The sequence below is a fragment of the Solanum verrucosum genome, unplaced genomic scaffold, assembly GCF_900185275.1.
Source record: "Solanum verrucosum unplaced genomic scaffold, falcon-dt-bn FXZP01000117.1, whole genome shotgun sequence".
Lineage (NCBI taxonomy): Eukaryota > Viridiplantae > Streptophyta > Magnoliopsida > Solanales > Solanaceae > Solanum > Solanum verrucosum.
The window spans coordinates 1,409,466-1,423,274 of record NW_026020014.1 but is presented as its reverse complement, the minus strand read 5'-3'; the positions used below and the strand labels follow the sequence as shown (position 1 = coordinate 1,423,274).

Here is a 13,809-nt window from a genome sequence, read left to right as displayed (position 1 = left end):
GCATTCCACTATATTTCATCAAGCTATTTCCAGTTTACAAGGTAAAAACAAGGATTCCATCATCCTGCCTAACAGCACAAATTTGCCCAATAAAAACCAACCTAAAACACAATTTTGTGGTACCAAGCAAAAAAGTATGGCACTTTTACAACATGCTGGCCTTTTAAATAAACAGCGGAAGCATTGGCTTTGCGGGACACAAATCAAAAGGTTGAATGAAATAAGCAAAACCAAATAAATAATTGAGGCATCACAATTATGGCCCATGTAAAATTTGCAATATGACCTGAACAAAGTCATCTAAAGATGTACAACAAACAGTACTGAACATTAGCTTCATCTTTTCATTGTTCCACTTCTAATGCAGAAGAAATCCACTTAGATGCAGCTGCATTAACATCTGCTTCCACATGCATCGCAAGAGATACTGGAGTGACTGCCACCTGAAAGAGCACAAAAAGACCCACTGGTCAAGACCACAGTGATGGATTTTCATAGTCTTAGGTCCGAAAACATGTAAGGTAATTTCTGATATTGCATATGCCTCTACAAGGGCAGAGAACAATATGACACTCTCACCACAGAACTCTCTGACTATGAGTTCTCATCCTTTAAGCAGACTAGAAAGCTTTCCAGTTTGGAACAGAATACCCACAGTGCCATGTAGAAGAAAGAAAACCATAGCAAGAATTAGCAGAAATGAACTTACAAATCCGTTTTCGAGAGCTCTGAAATCTAAATCCTCGTCTTCTTCTTCCTGTTTCTTGTCAAGCAACTGCAGTGTAAACAACCAACAAAGCATATAAGAGAACAAATTAAACCAAGTTGGTACCACGTTTTAAAAGAAGATTGTGTAGAGGAGGGAGAGCAAATGGCAGAGATGTGAAGGGTAGCAGAAGGAATGCTGGTGTCTGTATTTGGCCATATAAACCACAATTTTGCAGCATTTCAAGAATCAACAGTAGAACTGTAGAAGCATGTTATATCATCAGAGTGACCAACACTTGCCATATATATATAGAAAAGAGAATCAGCAGAGAAATCAAAAATTACTTCCATTGAGAGAGATTATGATGTTACAATTTGCAGTTTCAATTAAAAATCCAACCGACCCTTTGTACACATTGAGCACAGCAACTAAATACTACGTAGCAAAAAAAGGAAAAAGTATTCTTACCTCCAATCTAAAGTACTTGACTTTCCTGTCCGGATCAGCTTTCCCAGCAATACCAACAGATTCAACGACCTCTATGTTCTTTCTCTGAGTAACTAATTTGCGAGCAGCACCCTGTGCAAAAATAAGAAGGCAGAGGTTTGATGATGTCCAAGAGAGGAGGACAGACATGAGGACTGGGACAACCAACAAGAAGTAGGGATGCCACTACTCATTTTCCAAACACATGTCACACTTCTCAAACAATTAATGCCCGTATTGTCTTAATTAATATGACAAGGCATTAAGAAGTATCTGAAAATACTACCCAGCAAACTTGAAGTTGGTTATCAAATAGCTTCCTAATAACTAGCCTTTCCCTTAAGCACTTGGAATCCTATATTTATTTTTCTTTCTGTTCTAAGTTTAGATTTTCTATTTCTTTTTTGGGTCGACAGATTATACTGCTAAATGGGTATTAAATACAGTGGATAGAGACATAATTGATTGGTTAATACTTCTACACTCATTCATGATAATTTCAACTCTTTACAAGTTTCTTTTAGATGAAGAACAGGGGATAATTTAATTCATAATTTTCTATAACTGTAACACAACAATGTGCAATTCAAACATTACTTGTTTAGCTCCTTAGAGGCTCTACTCCAAAGATTCATTAGATCACTCTATTATGAACTTGTTTACACCACCATGCAGTTATTAGGCAACTACATTATATAAAGGAGCAGTTATGCCAGATACAGTGTCATTTACTCACTGCTGCAGAAGCATCTCGACCTAATTGTGAGAGCTGCATCCCAAGGCTTTGCTGATTTGGAAGAAAACGTCCAGCAGCAAGATTTCTGGTGGATGATTTAGCTTGCCAGCAAAGAGTAGAGCTCCAGAGACTTTGCTTGGTCAATTTGAATCCCTGTCAAGTAGAGGTTTCAAAAATGATATCTGTTGCTTGAAATCTCAACAATAGGTGGACTGGTGAAAAAATGGAGATGTGCTTCAGCAACCATTACAGAAGGTATGATAGTGATAAGTCCATGTATGACTAATCATATGGAATTACCTCTGTAATGCAATGGTCAGTAGACCATATCATAAATCAAATGTTCTTTTCTTTATTCTTCCCAATTTGAAAGAATATGATATCATTTTCCTTTCTGGAAACTGGAGTCGGTACAAGAATGACAGTTTTGGCGCTAACCCACTATAGGAAGACACAGGTGTGATACATTTAGCAGTATTTTCTATGGCTTGTCCCATGGCATATTAGGTGTTGTATAACACTTAAAACTATTTCTTTTATGTTGAATCTTCACACTTTCCCTAAATAAGCTCTAATCACCACAGGTCCCCTCTAAACCAAATCTCACTGCTTTTATATTAACAATAGAAATAAGAGAAAGACCTGACTAAAATTCAAACAAGTTCCACAAATTTAAGATTCCTGTATTGAGAAATGAAAAGGCTGGATTTCATTCACTGTTAGAATATGAATAGGTTTATACAATCCTACAAGAATTGGAATAGGTTTATACAATTCTATTAGAATAGGAATAGGAATAGAAATAGAAATAGGAATACTAAATAGTATCCTACTTGGTAAAGGATTGTATTCTAGGGTCTATAAATAGGGTCTCAATGTAATAATGTAGAGGTGCAGTTGAGACGGAGGATCATTTTTCAGACCTTGTTTGTCAGAGGAGATTTCGGAACTCCAATATGCAACAAACAACTTTTAGGAAATGCTCCCTTTTCTATGTCTCTGATGGCTGCATTTATCAATGGTAAACAAACACTCACAGCATCCTTGAAATCACTTTCTTGACTTTCATCATTCCTCCTGAAGTAGATTATTGAACAACTATTAGTTAAGAACAAGAAGAACGAACAAAACCTCAATTGATCAAAAAAGAAAGGTAAGTACCAGTCAAGTGATATCGATATAGATGGAACACTGTTAAACAATGCCTCCCTAGCACCAGCTACGACACCTGAGTAAAACCTGTACAATGAAGTAATAAACATAATCACAGATCCCCAAGGAGACAAAAACAAAAGATATACGAGTGCAAGAAACCTTAAATAACCGTTTGAATAACTTAGTGACTGAAGAGTTTCAGGAATACATGCATACTAAATTAGAGTTACTAACAACGACTATAATACTTACATTTGATGGCCACAACTTGAACCCCTGTTGATTCCACTTATTACCTAAACATCCAAGGGGGAAGAAATAACAGACAGACACAGCAGGTAAGCCATACTAACTCCAATTTTTTTTTTAAAAAAGAAATGACATACAATAGAAAGGGTGCCTAAGAATACCAGGACTGGCTTTGACCAGGAAAAGAGTGCCCCAGACAAGGCTAATGACACACAATCTACAGGAGTCCCTGAAAGAAGATTAAATCCACAGAGCATAACACCGTTAAGCTAAAATATGGTATAGAATTCTTAACATACAAACTATTCTACAAGGTAGAGTTAATACGTTTGGCAAACTCTTCATCACAAAAGAATCAAAATAACCCTACAGTAATTGTATGTTCGTACCAGATACTTCATAAGCAGTAGCACCGTGAATATCAGTCGGAGTAACTGCAATGGTTTCTTTAAGTGTAAAAGAATGGCCCGCCACCGATTTATCTCTACAATAACAGATAAGATTTAATCACAAAAATGGAACCTTCAAGATCATTCAAAATCACAGATATGTTGCTTTTTAGCTCTAACCAGAAGGCACTCGCAAAGCAGACTCAATGATCCACATTCAAACATCAACACAAAACTCAGTTGAACACATACTAAAGAACTTCAAAATTAACTACACTTAACTTCAATAGCACCGTGAATGTCAGTCGCAGTAACTGCTGCGGTTTCTTTTAGAAAAAACAGAGTGACCCGCCACGATTTACCTCAACAGTAGCCGATATGCTTTAACCACAAAACAAAAAACCTCCAAAATCATTCAAAATCTCGGATATGTTTCTTTTCTGCTCTAAACTAAAAGACACTGGCAAAGCAGACTCAAGGGTTCAAAATTCAAACTTCTACACAATATCAGTTGAAAACACACAAAATTATCCACACTAAAATCATAAACAAAACTTAACTTGCATATGAATGTGAAAAAAAAAAACATAGAGAAACTCACGATTGGGGAGCGCAGACATTAACATTACAGAGACCTTGACGAACAAGAGCATCAACAAGACAAGTTATTCCAGGAGATTCAATCCCATCAGCATTAGTAACCAATACCACTGGCTTTGTACTGTCGGCGTCATCAGCAACAACGTCGGGAACCGAGTCAGAAGACAACGGCTGAGTTGATGGGTCATCAACTTTCGGCTTCGATTGCTGATCTTTATCATTTTGAGCACCCTTTCTGTTAAGAAGAACTTCCTGAAGATTTGACACCAATCCCGGTGGCAAGAAATTGTTCTTCACAGCAGAAGTCGTCATTATAGAGAAGAAGAAGAAGAAAAAAGTGGGTAATTCTTTGATGATGAAAATAAGACCCCCTTTTTCGCTGTGCTGCTACAGGAATGGAATTCAAAACCCTAGAAACAACTTTAAACAATGGATATACTCGTCGCAATGGAGTTTTTATAGAGAGAGAAAGTAGAGAGAGAATGAGAGAAAATGGTTTGTTTCTCCAATGGGGTACCGTGAGGAAGGAAAAGACTGAAGGAACAGTGATGAAATTGTAAGCCTATAAAAACCAAAACAAATCCCATTCTCATTCACGACGCGTTAGCTACACGTACTAATTAAAAAGCACATCTATTGGGTTGAATTTTCAACTCCACAATAAACTAATATTCTATTCAATTCAAAATAAACATCACTTTAATAAAACTCAAATTTATCAAGAAATTAATAAATATAATACGTACGTTATTAAATTATTTATATGTATTTAATAGATTTTTTTTTTGAAAATTTAACAATATTAAGAAGGTGAAGTATAAAAATATAGTTAGAAAAACATTTACTATATTTTTATCTTAAATTTCTTAGATAACACTTATTTTGGGATAAATTCTTTGTACTAAAGTGATACTTATTTTGGAATGAAGAAAATTATAATTATGAGAATATATTTCTTATTATCACATTCTTTAATTAGCACATGTCTTAAATCTTACTCCTGCAATTGTGAAATTATTTTGAGTAATTAATATATATTCTTTTAATATGTTAAAGTGAATGGAGCGAGTATATATCAAAGAGTTTTTATAGTAATAATAACTATGGTGAAATGACACACACAAAGTGCATTCAATGTATGGGATCTATAATTTCAATTAATACTATGTATTTCGTTGTAAGTTTGAAATTAACTTTGCTAATTAAGACGAATTATTAATGAGAAAAGTACAAGTACAAATTTGGAGAAAATCTAGGGTGATCTTCATTAATTAATATATTTAATTGTAGAAAATTTAATTATTTTCTGTATTCATGTGATTGTGGACATAACTAAATCTTTAAAGGTTCCATATTCTAGCTATTTGGATTACAATAGAAGAAAGCACATGAAAATTAAGAATTTTGAGGTGTAACATCATATGCTAGTTATTTTTTTTCCATAATAAGTAAATAAAATCTTGCAAGCTAATATCCGTTATATACATGAACAGTTGAACACTCATTAAATACGATAAAAATATCGTAGATTTATAATTATCTATCGTTTTAATATGATTGGGAATTGAAGCGGCAATGAATTTGAAATTGGCGACGTGCCTGACACGCAGTGTGAAAGAGTGTGAATTCGCACGGAGAACTAATAGACGATGTATAAGTAATTATCAACGTGGCCTCCTGCAATTGTGAAATTGTTTTTGTTGGGTCCCATTTTTGGATTAATGATGCATTTAGCCTTTCAATTATGTACTGTAAATTGACATTGTCTACATAATCTCAACTTTCTTAATTAATTAATCAACAACAAAAATAGTTTAGTACTAATATATTCATAATTCAACTCGGTCAAATAAAGTTAATTTTGACCCCCATAATTATTAAAAGTTGAATGTTTTAAATACTACTAGTCTACTACTATTACATTTTAGTTGAATCAGTATAATGAAAGAAAAAGGAATAATTTGGATATGAAAAAGCAAAATGGTTTATTAGCTAGTAGTTTCATAAGGAATACGATCAAATTACAACAAAAATAATAGTAATGCGAACGTAATAGAGTATTTGTCAACATTACATAGAAAGTTGAGGTGAAATTTGTTACTTTCTATTCTCAGTTTGTTTGTTATACACTTCATTTTAGTTGTTTAAATACTTCTTTCATTTTTTTGACATTTTTAATATTTTAATTTTAATTTTAATTTTCTACCTGACAAGTTTGAAATCACAAAATTAAATGACATTTTGATATACGCTACATGTTTTTAGTTTAAGATTATAAATTAAAAAAAGATTTCTTAAATTTTGTATTAAATCAAAATTAAACAAATAAACTAAAACGAAGAAGTAAGACACAAGAGGATAGAGTATTGTTTTGGACTAGTATCAGAAAGAGAGATCAGCTGGAAAAGGAATCTAAGCATCAACATGGAGTAAGATGAAGAAAAAAAATAGAATAAAGTTATCTAATACATTTATAATACCTTTACGTATTTCTTATACACTAAATATGTGTCATTACAGAATAAAGTTATTTTATACATTTCAATTTTCAAATACTCTTTATTTAACTTAACTTCAAATATTACTTTTTTTCGTTCAATTGTGATCGAACTCATGTCCAAACGCCTATTTACAATTGTGAAATAAATCTACTAAAGAATAGATAAATTGTGTAATGTTTTCACTTAATAACATTTAATAGTATATTCTAAACATTTCAATGTGCTTCACATTATGAAATTCCAAAGTCATACCTACCAAAGAAAACTAGTGTCATGTATTTTAATTTCTAATATTTTGATGAGAAAAGGACATGGTCTATATTTTTGAAAAAGGGACCATTCATTTGTATGAAAATAGATCTTACAACAATGCTCTTTTACTAGCTACAAGACAACTCTTTTTGTCCTTTGGATCTCACCATTACTAGTACTATTCTTCGGTTTTTATTAGTAGTACATTTGAAATTAAATACTCAGACCCACCATTTCATTTCAAAATGAAACTCATATGTCAAAGTTGATTTGATCTTTTAGCTGTAAAATAACTACTTTCTATCTGGCAATCAGATCTTTAAAAGAGGAAAAAGGGGTTCATATTCCTGATTTGTCCAATCAAATACTAGTGTTTTTTTTTCCAATTTTTGTATGTTTATCGATCAACATACCTCATTTTCATCCTTACCCTCGTAGCTTCCATCACCACCACCCAACCCCACAACTCCTACCAACCACCTCAAATGTTGTCCATTTTTTGTATATTTGTTGGTTAACATACCTCATTTTCACCTCTACCCTCGTAGCTTCCATCCCCACCACCCAACACCCCGACCCCTACCAACCACCTCTCTTAGCATCACTCTAAATTATTTACAAATACTTTTAGGACTTTTTGCTTATCTATCAAAAATAAAATATAAATAAAACTCACTTATTTTCTAGAAAACACCGAACACACCCTTTGTTTCATAGATTTTCTAAATATTTGTGATTATAAGAAAGTGTGATTTAATTAGTTTTAGGTAACTTATGAATTCATTAATCCACTTCAGAGATATTGAAAGATAACATCTGACGAAGTTCCCAAAAACCGAAAAGAAAAGAGTGGTTAACGTGGACAAATGTCTGAAAAAGAATATTCGGAGAGAAAATATAGGTTTTGACGGATCCATTGAAACCATCCAAGTTTTATTTTTATATAAACCAAATAGATCCCTCCTGTTTGATTATTATTATTTTTATAATTATGATGCTCGGATCAGCTTTAGCACATCTCCATTAATTGAACAAAGTACCTGATATCTCCGACAGGCATCCATGATAACTTCACCAACTCCTTTCTTTATTCTTTTCCCTTTTGGGGATGCGAAGCCGGTTATGGGCAAGGCGTTGGAGACCATACCAATTATGATATCAAATAAAACCATTAGCTTCTCAACCATCTTTATAAACAATTGCCAATAATAATAAAAGTAAAATGAGAACATATATGATGACAATATAGTAACAATAATAACAACACCAATAATAAGAGTAATTATGTTTAAATCCCAAGTTAGTCGAGAGAAAATGACTACGTTGTCTCCTCGTAAGGCATTGCTAACCAATCCAAATTAAAGATCATTCACGACACGTTGTTTCAAGTTTCAACAGACACCAGAGATATTTTGAAGAGGTATACATGTAAAACCCTTTGAAATGGGTTAACAATGAAAACATTAGTTTTGAACCTAAAAGATTTACCATATCATGGTGGATATATAACATAATGCACACAAGCTTACCAGCAAAGACTGCTTTTATGTTAACTGTTGCAATTTCACTTCAATGCTTCAATTACTGCAGAGAAGTCCTGGTCACTAAGTCCATGAGATTTCGCAACCTTGTAGAGTTCATTAGTTGCTGCAGCAATTAGAATAGGTTGTGAAACAGATTCCGCTAAACCCAGAGCTAGACGAAGGTCCTGAGACAAGCATATTTTTCGGTTAGAAGACAAAGTTTAGTTTGCATACATTAGGCAGTCCTGGAAGGGTTAAGAAAACCTTTTGCTGATGCTTCAGAGGAAACGCTGTTGGATACGAAGATTTAACCATTGAAGGACCTTTAACGGCATACATTGGAGCACTAATAGCACCCTGTGAGATCACCTGTGTTAGACCATGGAGCAAATATTAGCAACATATAAGACATATTTCCAGGTTCAATGCACCTGTGAGAAATCTTATAGTAGGAAATCCTTTGAAAAGAGGATGAAGATCTCCTTGCATATTAGAGGCAAAAAGAAAGGCGGCAAATCTTGACCCTGCATACTCATATGAAGATGAAAATCAATTAAGGATTCATCTTATGCGTTTTCTCATTTTACTTTTCCTCAGGCACAGTTATCTATTTTACATCTTTCTCACACAATGCATTGTCCCGAAACTCCAGGAACTATTTTTAAGCCAATCCAGACTTTTCACTAAGTAGCCATCTCTATAACTTTTCCATTCGCAAATAGAATTGGCCATGGACATAGGCGTTCCCATTTGTTTTTCTTTTTGTATTTACTGCTGGCCAAATCGTATCCGAGTAAAGGTAAATTGTCAACAACTTCAATCGACGTGGAATTCAATTCTCCCTTAGAAATCCAAGAAGTTTTTGGGATCTTATCAACATTAATTATTCTACAGAAATCCAGTTAAGAAACCCTAAAGAGCACAGGTGCTGCTTCTAGTTTTTATTAGTTGCTGAACTCCTCAAGAAAATAGTTATATTGTTCTCTTCATTAGACGAGTTATTTGTGACTAGGCAAAGAACAGAAAATCGTTCAAGATAATTTACAAATCATTAAGAAGATAAAGTGATACAAGAAGCATATTCACAAGAGGCCAACCTCAAAATAAGCTATTTGTTTTTATCAGGGAATACCTCCACTAATACACTTGGATCAAGTCCAACCTTCTCGCTGAGAACTAATCCTTCAGCAAATGAAGCCATCATACTGCAAATTTTTTTAGTGAAAGGAAGGATGACGTTAGTTTTAGTTAGATAGAAGAAAACTATGAAAAGATGAAAATGGATTAAAAAACAACACCTTCCCATAACCATATTGACAACAAGTTTCATTGCAGCTCCATTACCAACTTCACCAAGGTAAAATCTTGACTGATATAAAGGGCAAAATATTAGAAGGTGGAAAGAGTTGCATCACACTCAGTGAAGAGGCAGAATGAGACCTTCCCCATGATATCCAATAGAGGAGCAGCTTTTTCATACAGCACGCTGTCACCTGAAAAGTTTGCATCCATGGTTTTAATTAAATTCTTTTTTCTTTGATAGTCACAAGAAATTGACTGAACAACTTTTGTCAAAATTAGAGATATACATGTTTTGTCTGTGGATACATTTCATAGGTAAAAGTATCATGTGGACAAATTAAAAGTCAATTGTTTGTCAAAAATAGGTTGTCCTATAAACAAAGTTCGAGCAATACAAACTAATTATAAATGAAAGGGTGACTGCTAATTTCCTAAATTTGTAAGACACCAGTCGTCATGCTTCTAAGTTTATAGTAACAATCCCGTCTTTTTTTATCTTTCTAAAACTAGTACATTTCATAAAATGTCAACTACGAGTTAAAAATCCAGTCCCCAATACAGGGCACACCTTCTCTGGGTGATGGTCGAAGGGAGAGATAGAGTTAAGTGTTGCATCTATATTTAGACTTATGAATCACAATTTAAGAATGACTACCCATAGGTTTATACACAACTCACAGTTTACCCCCATCCCTTGGAAATATATTACCCAATCGATTTACATAATGTTATGGTGTGTTGTCTTCCAATTGAAATCACAAATAAAAATACAGTTAACACCACAGATAGGTTTATACACTACCCAAAGTTCATCCCTCTGATGACCAATTGCTCTACATAGGCGACATTCAGATGCTTGTTATTTCACTTTTATATATCTTTTCCGCATTAACTCTGTTTCCCAACTTAACAAGAGTTTCCTTAATTGAGATCTTTTTATTTTGTCTTAGTATCATATTTATTATATGGTCAGAAGGTGGTTTTGGAGAGAGGTTAGCTTGTAGAGAGAACTGCCTCATTTTTCTAGTAATCACTGAGCTATCTCATTTACTCTTCCCTCTTCAAGACAAACAAAAAAGCGAAGACTTTTCGGCAATTAGATATGGAGCATAGATCGATCATCGGTTAACAATGAACTTAAAAGTGTAACAACAAGAGAAGTTAAATATATTAAAAACATGTAACAGTATCTAACTAATGCAGGTTTCATAGTCAATGACTCAAATACATTGAAGGGAAAAGCTTCACCTGCAGTGAGAAATATTAGTTGTCCATCTTCTGCTGGCTTCTTGGACCCTGATACTGGTGCCTGTTCGAGAAAATGGAACATTATTCAACATGGTAACGCACACAAGACAATATTTTATTGTTGTTTGGCTTTTCTTTGATCTGGGGGAAAGGTGGGGCCGTAAAACTGAAGTAAAGCTTTCATATAAGGAATTCATGACAGAGAGGGAACTATTCACCTCCAAAAAATGAGCTCCAGTAGCCCTAATATGTTCACAGAACAGTTTAGATGTTTCCCCATCAACTGTTGAGACATCTACATAACTGCATTTACCCATACAGAGTAAAAAGGCATAAATAAATTTCAGAGAGTTGTATGAAAGAGCCATAAAAAAAGCAACCAAAGAAACTTGCGTTCAGAAAATGCTGCTCTAACAAATTCTTAAATAACTAGAATGATGTAATCACCAGTTTAACATATGACAGTTTGTTAAAACTGAAATAATAGTTGCAGTACCAAAAAAAACAGATTATATAAAAAATTGACTTAAAATCTGCCATGAAGGTGTAACTTATAATTAGTTCCTCCTAAAGGACGGCAACTTTGGATTTCTTTTCATTCCAATTTCTTGCATCATGAACAATCATAAACCTCATGTTTCCAGATATAAAAGACAGACATCTAACACAATAAGCAGCATGAAGAAGAAAATTCATTTTCAAATCAAAAAAACCAACAAAGCATTTGCTGCACTCTTGACTAGAATCACTTTTAAACTGAATCATATAACTAACAGTACACTAACTAGAATTCTTTACCTGTTACTCAGTGCTAAAAAGAACAATTGAGAAGTCCAAACCTTTAAATTTTTAGAGAGAAAGTAAACCATACCCTTTTCCTGGACCCATTCCTTTTGCAGCTCCATATTTTCCACAAGCAACATCCGCCTAGAAAAATAAGGTGATACTTTCTATATGCTTACAGCTTACTAGACATGTCAATATACATAAAGATCAGAAATTGCACTTAAATAAACTTTAAACTCACTGCACTCTCAGGGTCTGCAAGCATGGCAAATGTGACATCACAAGATGCTGCAACCTCCTCAGGGGAGGACTTGTATCTGCAGAAAATAACCTCAACTTACTTTGAAATGCAAACTATCTTCAAGTACAAGCAGTAATAACAGTTGAGAAAACTTTAAGTGATATCATACAAGCATTTACATAGATCTTTCGTTTTCTTGATGTTGATTATTAGCATAGATTATCATTGAGTACTTCACTGTTGGGTTATCTTATAAGTTTAAACCCACATTTCCTGGATACCAACATAAACAAACATAAGTCTGCAGCATAAACCAAAATTGGCATATACTTACTTTGCACCCATGGAGATAAGGGGTTCACATTTGCTCTTGGTCCTATTCCAAACTGTCACATCACATCTGCAACATGAGAACAAACACAATAAAATTGTAAGAGATTGAAAGTTGATTATTCAGAAAGAGGTGTTTAAGTATAAAAATAATGTCTCATTGCTCCAACAAGACCACTTCGTCAGACTACACATCATTGGTATTAACAATGTGTACTACTGAAAGATGAACAGTTTAGAGTACTCATAATTCAGTTGGTTAACAAAGAACGCTAACAATGATGAGTATAAAGTTAACTACATGCTGTCCATTGATTTATGAAGTTCACAAAGCAAAATCTCATTGAAATCCATCAAATTAGTGTATCAAAGTAATAATTGGAATATACCCTGCTTTTATGAGATTTTGTGCCATTGGGTTGCCCATAATTCCAAGACCTAGAAAGCCAATACTTGCTGGAAGATCATCAGCTGCAGAAAACTAAAACTTTATCAGACAAAATAAACACCTAATTTTTTTGTCAGTAGTAAAATAACATCCGAAAGAGGTATAACTCGACACAAAATGACACCATAAAAGAGGAAATCAGGTTTTTTTGTTAATCAATAATTTCATACTAATTTCAATTTTCACATGATGTCATGCTGCCATGATACTTTCTTCTTGCTTTCAGGTGAACGGATCAAGACAAATGCCTTGAAAAATTTCTATTGCTACTAGCTGATGGTGCCAAACTATACATTACAGTACTGTAAAATTGCAAAATATTAAGATTTTTTCGTAATAGACAGCCGGTAGTAGCAGACAGTGTAGCCGATAGCCCTATTAATTGAATTTTAAGTATTGGTGAGCAATAGACAACTTAAATCACAATTTCAAGCGATAAGAGAGAACTCTCATGTCTGGCCTTGGTGGACAGAGTTTACCTGGTAACTATCCCGTGAAATTAGTCGAGGTGTACGAACGGAGAACAATTTTACAAAAGGACAAACAGAAGCACTTAGTTGTAGTGAAAATTGAAGGGAAAAAAAGAGAATGTACCTTTGGGAGCAAAAGTTTGAGAAGAGAAGGCCTTGATTGAAACCAAAAAACGATGTTTAACTGGAAAAAATGAGAAGGATTTGCAATTTAGGTGAGTGGATAGCCGGGGATAAAATGTTGAGCACATTGCCATGGCTTCCGATGATGAACTGAACAGTGCAAGTGGATAGGAGGATGTCGAAACTGCAATTGGGTTTAAGCCATTAATGCCTTTTGCTATTCTGCCTATTGACACACTTTTGTCATTTTGCTATCTCTTT

The 13,809-nt window shown here is 34.0% G+C and overlaps 2 protein-coding genes across 2 annotated transcripts; both read right to left on the bottom strand.

Moving 5' to 3' along the window:
• Window positions 1-226: 226 nt before the first annotated feature.
• Window positions 227-4,841, bottom strand: LOC125820724 (uncharacterized). Its single transcript, XM_049500148.1, has 10 exons — window positions 4,326-4,841; window positions 3,725-3,819; window positions 3,497-3,564; window positions 3,339-3,382; window positions 3,093-3,170; window positions 2,855-3,008; window positions 1,932-2,084; window positions 1,178-1,288; window positions 710-775; window positions 227-443 (listed from the first exon to the last, which is right to left on the bottom strand). The coding sequence occupies exons 1-10, from the start codon at window positions 4,634-4,636 to the stop codon at window positions 345-347; spliced, it is 1,179 nt and encodes a 392-aa protein (XP_049356105.1). The 5' UTR covers window positions 4,637-4,841; the 3' UTR covers window positions 227-344.
• Window positions 4,842-8,494: 3,653 nt separating this feature from the next.
• Window positions 8,495-13,766, bottom strand: LOC125820743 (glyoxylate/succinic semialdehyde reductase 2, chloroplastic). The gene is made up of 12 exons (XM_049500168.1): window positions 13,550-13,766; window positions 12,897-12,978; window positions 12,512-12,577; window positions 12,178-12,253; window positions 12,022-12,077; window positions 11,369-11,453; window positions 11,151-11,211; window positions 10,041-10,093; window positions 9,899-9,969; window positions 9,733-9,805; window positions 8,865-8,969; window positions 8,495-8,785 (listed from the first exon to the last, which is right to left on the bottom strand). Exons 1-12 carry the CDS (start codon window positions 13,680-13,682, stop codon window positions 8,642-8,644), a joined length of 1,005 nt encoding a protein of 334 aa, XP_049356125.1. The 5' UTR covers window positions 13,683-13,766; the 3' UTR covers window positions 8,495-8,641.
• Window positions 13,767-13,809: the final 43 nt, after the last annotated feature.

Bases quoted from the DNA above. Each gene is read 5' to 3' on its own strand.
- LOC125820724 (XM_049500148.1), bottom strand. From the start codon at position 4,636: ATGACGACTTCTGCTGTGAAGAACAATTTCTTGCCACCGGGATTGGTG. The intron at 3,383-3,496 runs GTATTCTTAGGC...TTGGATGTTTAG, and splicing joins CCTGGTCAAAGCCAGTCCTG to GTAATAAGTGGAATCAACAG. The intron at 1,289-1,931 runs GTGAGTAAATGA...ATTTTTGCACAG, and splicing joins GTCGAGATGCTTCTGCAGCA to GGTGCTGCTCGCAAATTAGT.
- LOC125820743 (XM_049500168.1), bottom strand. From the start codon at position 13,682: ATGGCAATGTGCTCAACATTTTATCCCCGGCTATCCACTCACCTAAAT. The intron at 10,094-11,150 runs GTGAAGCTTTTC...CAAACTTTTCAG, and splicing joins ACTAATATTTCTCACTGCAG to GTGACAGCGTGCTGTATGAA. The intron at 8,786-8,864 runs GTTTTCTTAACC...TGCTTGTCTCAG, and splicing joins CTCTGAAGCATCAGCAAAAG to GACCTTCGTCTAGCTCTGGG.